The sequence below is a fragment of the Jaculus jaculus genome, chromosome 2 (genome assembly GCF_020740685.1).
Source record: "Jaculus jaculus isolate mJacJac1 chromosome 2, mJacJac1.mat.Y.cur, whole genome shotgun sequence".
In the NCBI taxonomy this organism is placed as follows: Eukaryota; Metazoa; Chordata; class Mammalia; order Rodentia; family Dipodidae; genus Jaculus; species Jaculus jaculus.
The window spans coordinates 106,226,237-106,233,568 of record NC_059103.1 but is presented as its reverse complement, the minus strand read 5'-3'; the positions used below and the strand labels follow the sequence as shown (position 1 = coordinate 106,233,568).

The following is a 7,332-nucleotide window of genomic DNA, read 5'->3' as shown; positions in this document are numbered from 1 at the left end:
TTACATCAATGCAGAGATTCTATATTTTATAGTTGTAAAGTTCAGGAAACAGAAGCATATTTTAGAGACTTGAAACTTTTTTAAAGTAAAGATTTTTTAACTTTTTTATAGACAATTGTTGCAGTCAGGTTTGCATTGCTGATACAAATCACCCAACCAAGAGCAGCTTGTGGGAAAAAAGAGGTTTATTTTGGCTTACAGGCTCAAGGGAGAAGCTCCATGATGGCAGGGAAAACAATGGCATGAGCAGAGGGTGGACATCATCCTCTGGCCAACATAAGGTAGACAATAACATCAGGAGAGCATGCCAAACACTGGCAAGAGGAAACTGACTAAAACACCCATAAGCCCTGCCCCAACAATACATTGCCTCCAGGAGGCATTAATTCCCAAATATCCATCAGCTGGGAACCTAGCATTCAGAACACCTAAGTTTATGGGGGACATCTGAACCAAACTACCACAACAATTTTCAAACATATACCTAGTGTATTTTGATCATAATTTTTTCCCATTACTTTCTTGTATCCCCAACCCAAGACTTGAAATATTCAACTAAAACAAAGATATTTTTAACACATTATATATTTCAATCAGTTAATGTGGTAGTTTGAATATATGCTCTCCCCACCCAAACTCAGGTGTTATTTAGTTTTCTGCTGGGCATGGTGTTGCACACCTTTAATCCCAACACTCGGGAGGTAGAGGTAGGAGGATTGCTGTAAATTCAAGGCCTCCCTGAGAGTACACAGTGAATTCCAGGTCAGCCAGGAGTAGAATGAATCCCTACGTCAAAAAAACCACACACACAAAAAAAAGACTCCTGCTATAGGGGGACATGTCACTGGGAGAGATCTGAATTCCAGCTTAAAGTATACAGAGAAGTATGAGCTCTTGAGGTCCTGCTTTTTGTTGTCTGTTTGTACTTAATTGTGATACTACTGTTTGATGATGTCTCTCTGCTCCGATCTGTGAAAGAGAGCCATCTTCAGCTATTATGGAACTTTCCTTGGATTTGTAAGCTGAAATAAACTGTACCTCCCAGAAACTGTACTTTAAAAATTTTTTATTTATTTATTTTAGAGATATAGAGAAAGAGGGAGAGGAGAGAAAGAGAGGCAGAGAATGGGTGCATCAGGGCCTCCAGCCACTGCAAACAAACTCCAGATGCATGCTCCACCTTGTGCATCTGGCTTACATGGGTACTGGGAAATTAAGCCTCAAACTGGAATCCTAGGCTTCACAGGCAACTGCTTTACTGCTAAGCCATCTCTCCAGCACCCCCTCTCTTAGTACACTTACCATGTTATTCTATTTTTCTGAAACCATCAGTGGCTTCTTATTCCAACCTTATCAAGCTTAAATTTGTGTTACTGGCTTCCTCAGCCCCCTCATGATCTTTCTTTCATACTAACTTTTCAATCTATTTCCCAGCATTTCTCAAAATGTACCCTTTTATAGTCTGATAAAAATGATTTTATGGCACACATATCATAAATCATAATGTTTCCCTCTCTTAAATTTTTCCCATCATTTTGAGAAAAAGATTCTATCCTCCCTTTAAATATGCTTTTCTTATAAAGCTCCCTTTGGCTTTCTTTCTCTCTCTTCTTTCTTTCTTTCTTTCTTTCTTTCCATTCATAGAATTTAGGAGATTTTCTAATATGACTGGTCTTGCTTTGATTTTGCAGGATATTTACCTACAGTACATAGATGTTCAATAACCTGTTGGCTGATTTTTCAGTGTTATGTCACATCTTAAAAATGTATATAACCTGTAATGTCTTGAATGCATAGACACTAGGTCTCAGTAATAGAACATTAAAAAGAAGAAAATTTAGATCTCATGGAATGGCTAATATATTAAAGTAAATGGCATGGAGGATGATGATATAAGTACTACAATCAGGTAAAGACATTTCAGTTGTTCAACCTAGACTAACCTAACTTCACTGAGGCCTTTTGAAAATAAAGGGCTTAGGGAAAAAGACTGTTCATTGCCAAATCATTTTTTAAAATCACTTCAAAGTTCAGCTAACTACTCCAGTGAGATTGCCTTAGGTGATATTCAGAACATCCAGACAAAGAAGAGGCAATCAGTTCCCTATTATTCTTTTAAAGACACCCTTTCTTCTGCCCTGCTCCTCCCAGCACATTTTTCTTCAAGATTTGAAATCACCTTATAATTTTGTTGAGGGCACATGCATCAATTAGGTAAGTTAGAATACTTGCAAAAAGTACAGTACTGCTTCTGATCTTTACTAATAGGCATTTTCCTTGATACTCTTTTTGCCCTCAAATAAGAGCCATTTTCTGAAACATAAGCCAATTTTAACACACCTTCTTATTCAAATAAATATACCTATGAACATATTTCATGGAGGGTATTCGCAAATCTCTACTTTGAGCCACAATCTCCTGGTTATATTGTAACAGACCCAATCAAATCTTGGTCAGTTGGTAGGATGGGGAAAAGCAGATCAATTTATAGAAGAATCTTTGAAACCAGGAATATATTTCTAGCTACTTCTGTGATCAATGACTAGAACTGTAACTTTTCTAGTATGCCACCTTGTTTGAAGGCAAGATAAAGTACGGAAATAGGGACGTAAAGTGGGAGAATAAGAACATGAAAAAAAAAACAACCCAATACATTCCTATAAAAGGTGAATACAGGGTAGTGTTGTGTGTGTGAAAAGTAGATGTCAATGAGCTGGCACACACCTTGTAATCTCAGTACTAGAAAGGCTAACGCAGGAGGATTGATGTTTGTGAGACCAGCTTGGCTACAAAATTAATAGTAGACCACTCAGGGCTACATGTAGGTCCTGTTTCAAATAAAATAAAATAAAATGCCAGCAAAAAGTTGGGTGTTATGCCAGTCCATATGAGCCATGAACTGATGTAGCAGTATAGGGTCTCATGGTTGTTATGCACAGTGCATCAATGTAAGCACCATGGCTAAACAGTGCCATGAAGATTTTAGTTGGTAAGAATGCTGAAAGGTGATGCTGTGTGGATTCAAGAGAAACATAAACAGTGCTTATACTAATGTCAAGTTGGAGGAGACAAAGTCATTTCAGCTGCTTTTATTTCAAGTCACATATCCAAACGAATGACAGAAGATGCTCTGTGAAATTGTAATTAATATTACAATAGAAAAAGGACAGGAAGACTTAAAACAAGTGAAATTGACAATCTGAGTTGGTGAAAGGCAAAAGGAACCAAAAATGAAAATTAACAAAAAGGCCCAGAGTGGTCTTCCGCATACATTAATAAAAGAATAAAAGGATATGGAACATAGTAGATATGAAAGATGGAATTTGGTGCTTTACACACTGAATTGTGTCCCATCCATTCATATTGGAACCTAAACCCTTAATACAACAGAAAGTGAACTTGCTTCGGTATGAAGAGGGGTCACTGTAGACATCATTAGAGTGTCCCTCCAATCCAACATGACCAGTTATAAGGCAGGGAAATTTGAACACATTAGCATATAGGGAGACCATCATGTGAAACTTGGTTTGCTTCCACAATCCACCAGAAGTTATGGGACAGGCATGAAAATGATCCCATTGCGAGGCCTTCAGAGAGTGCATGTCCTCTCTGCCCTGATTTCAGATTTCTGGCCTCCAGAATAGTCAATGATTTCTGTTCTTATGCAACTGTTTGTGGTAGTTGTTACAGCAACCCTAAAAAACTAATTCTGTAGCATAATTTTCAGGTAAGGAGGAAGAGCATTCTTGTTAATGAATGACTTCAGCACCGGAAATATCCACTTCTTTGACTTATGAGTTGTTTCTCCTGTTTTACCACACATCTACTTAATTATGCTGCATTTTTATTTTATAAAATAACGTAGATTCTTCATTAACATATTAGTGGCCCCTTCTGATTTGTGAGGTTGTATCGTAAATTCAAAGTTAAAAAAGTAAAATTCACAGGTGGGGGTGGAGCGCCCATTCTCAACCCCTCATTGAGAGTAGTTGATGAGATTAATATACCACTCCTCTCCCCAGCTGGGCTGCCTTCGGCCCGGCCCGCTGCATTCCGAGGAAGGCCTTGGCCGGCTCAGTTCTCAGGGGTTCAGGGAAGGTCCAGGGTGCGAAGAAACCCAAGCTCCCCGCCAGCCTCCTCTCCGGTGCTTGGCGCGCATGCCTGGTAGCGAGGCTCCCTCGACAGGGAGCACCAGGCTCAGGGTGTCCCGCGGCGACCCCGGGGGCCCTGTATGTGTGTGTGTGGGGGGGGGGGGGCAGGCGCCCATGTCGTTTCTTCTCGGTGGCCTGAGGCTGCAGTCCTCCCGCGCTGGGCACGAGCCGCCGGTCCCGGGGTGGAACCCGACGGTCTCCAGAGCCTTACAGCACCCTCGAGATCCGTGTGCAGGTTCAACCCGGTGACACGCCCGACGACTTCCCGGCAACCGCTCGTCCTGGAACCCGCGCGGGACCGGCGGGGAGGGCCAGGCTGGGTGCGAGCGCGCCAGGGACCGCCCTCGGCCCTCAGAGGCAGCCATCAGCCCGCTGGGCCGCGGCCGCCGGCGCGCACGCGCACTCACGCCCCGCCCCCGAGCGCGGCCCCACGGAGCATGCTCGGCGGGGAGGGCGGGGCGCTCCGGGCCGCGCGTCGGTGGGGGCCGGCGCTGCTCTGAGCTCGGGAGCGCTCCGCGCCACCGCCTCCCGCCCGCTCGGAGCCGCGCCCGCCGCAGCCTGCGCCCGGCCGCCCCGCCCCGCCCCCCGCCGCGGCCGCGCCGCCCGCAGCCGCAGCAGCTGCTCCTCCCCGGCGGCGGTGCCCGCGGGTCCCTCCCTGCTGCGGGAGACGAGGCTGAGGGAGGACGCCGCGCGCCCGCACCGGAGCCCTTCGCCTCGCCCTGCCGGTCCTCGCCCTGTGGCAGGAACATGGGTAAGTCACCCTTTCCGCCCCGCCGCACCCAGTCGCCGCCTGACATGTCTTCTCTTCCCTCAGCGTGCGGCAGGGTGGGCAGAGCGTTTCTCGCGCAAAGTTGCCGCGTGGATCCCCGCCGTCCGCGGCGGCGCTCCCTTCCCGGGGGACCGCGGGCGCACGCGGCACGCACGCCGGCTGGCAGGTCCCGAGCCGGGGTGGGGTCGCGCCGCGGGCGGGTCCCTCGCGCCTCGCCTCCCCTCCTCCACGCTTCCTGCCGGTACCCGGCGCCGCCGAGACGCCTCGCATCCTCTGCCCCGAGGCCGCCCGCTCCTGCTCCCGCGCCCGCGCCCCCGCGTCGACCACTTGGTGGAACTTGCTTCTGTGTCAGGGCGACCTCTCTCCCATTCTGGGGACCGCTCGTGCTGGCTGGGGAGTGCGAGCAAGTAGTTTGCGAGGTGGATTTTACTACCTGCACCGGATTGATGCTCGGTGGGGGGGGGGCGGGGAGAGCGGGCAGCCTCCTAGGCTGAAACGATGACTTATCCAAGGCCGGGGCAAGGCTACAGCCGCTAGCTAGCTGTTGAATTCGTGTCGGGTGACTACAATGTGCCACCGTCCCTGTCCCCGACCGGGTTTCTTTATTCCCTCGTCTTGTCTGCTGGAGCAGGAAACTGCACCCTGTAGCATATTGTTACGGAATTTACACGCTGTTCCCCTGCTTCCTTTTTCCCTACATTTGCATAAGCTGATTTTAGTTCCACTGTATTTATACTTAATCTCAAGAGATAAATGGGATATTTGAAAGCAATTTTTTAATAAAACTGTAGATAATTTAAGGTACAAATCACATAAAATATCGCTTTCTTGTGCAGTAATTACAGATACATCTTGTTACATTCTGTAATTAAGAGCCAAAAGTTTCTTTTAATAGTATCAACTTGGAATATGTTTACATGTTCCCCAGTTTGCTTTCAACCGTATCATAATTTCCCCCTTACAAAATTTGCTTCATTGGCATCCACTAGGACTTTGTCACTCCTTCTGTGCAAGTAATTTTAAGCTTGGGATATGAGTGTGGTCCTTTCATCTGTCAATAAAGTGTTCAACATGTATCCAGAGTTAGGTCATGGCCACCCAGCACCCCCAAGGAAGTATCTATATCTGGAAATGATGAGGTGAAGCTTCCTGGTAGCAAATGCTCCAAGTTCTGATTCACATCTTTGATCATCTAGTGCAGTTGTTGCAGGAGGAGCTGGTATGAATGAAAAAAAAAAAAACATCTATGGCCTTGAATTTTATTTTCACTGTTTGACCTTTTAATGTAGATGTTCTACGTTGAACAAGTTTCTGTAAAATTAGGTCGACCCGTGTGTATGCTTCTATCCTTTCTCTATGGATAGCATTTTTAACAAATATCATATCGGATTATTAAACAGTAAATACTGTCTTCTCTGAACATGCAGGTTTTCTTAATTACAGTCACAAGTGTGGTCTAGAAAATTCTGTCCCTTTTTTAAGGTGAGCTTCAAAATTCATCTACTAGACTTACAGGTTGAATTTAAATGGGGGAAAATCAAAGTCTGTTGCAGTAGTGGTGAATAAAAATGCATAAGATAGATGAAATTACTTATTAATCTTGAATGCCGTTGCTTAATTAAAAAGAGGTCAAATAGAAATCTATCTCATTTTAGAGGTTCTCAGAAACTTAAATATCCTTTTCCCCTTAGCACTCTGTGTACCTTGTTAGAAGCATTTCAACACTTACATAATCTCGACCTCTTAATAGTTATTTGTATGTGTTGTGTTTTTAAACCTGAGTTCAGGAAAATGAAATTTCTGCTGAAATTTTTGTGCCTCCAGCAGTACTTTTCATATAGTACGGATTTGGTAACCTGCCGCAAGTTGATTCTTAATGCTAAAGATTATTTCCAGCTCTTGAACTTGAAAATACAAGCCCTTGAACAAACATTTGTTGCTAGACATGGTGGTGGAGAAGTAGTAGGAAAAGAATAAATGGTGCCTTGTCTCAGAGGTAGAGGTTTTGGGTCAACCTCAGGCAAACCATTTCCTTCTAAACTTCTGTCTTCAATGGATTTATTTTTTAGTTTTTTGAGGTAGGGTCTCACTCTAGCCCAGGCTGACCTGGAATTCACTATGGAGTCTCAGGGTGGCCTCAAACTCACAGGCAGTCCTCCTACCTCTGCCTCCTTAGTGCTGGGATTAAAGGCGTGCGCCACCATGCCTGGCACTTTTGTTTTTTGTATGTGCTCACTAGGTATGTACAATAATGTACAATTGAAATCTTGGAAAATAATTTTATATCTGACTTACAGGGGTTTTAACAGTTTCTAAGACATATATCGATTAATGGTAGGGTCAAATCACTTTTAACTCTGTCTTCTTAAGGTGGTTTTAAAAAATGATATTTTATTTGATTTGATTTTGGTT

General features: G+C 44.7%; 1 protein-coding gene across 5 annotated transcripts in view; it reads left to right on the top strand.

Moving 5' to 3' along the window:
• Positions 1 to 4,794: 4,794 nt before the first annotated feature.
• Rap1gds1 (Rap1 GTPase-GDP dissociation stimulator 1) overlaps positions 4,795 to 7,332 on the top strand; it is a 149,563-nt gene continuing 147,025 nt past the window's right edge. For all 5 annotated transcript variants that reach the window (XM_045143260.1, XM_004661634.2, XM_045143259.1 and 2 more), the window contains exon 1: positions 4,795 to 4,902. In XM_045143260.1, the coding sequence (XP_044999195.1) occupies positions 4,899 to 4,902 (4 nt within the window). In that variant the 5' untranslated portion in view covers positions 4,795 to 4,898. The remainder of the gene's footprint in view (positions 4,903 to 7,332) is intronic.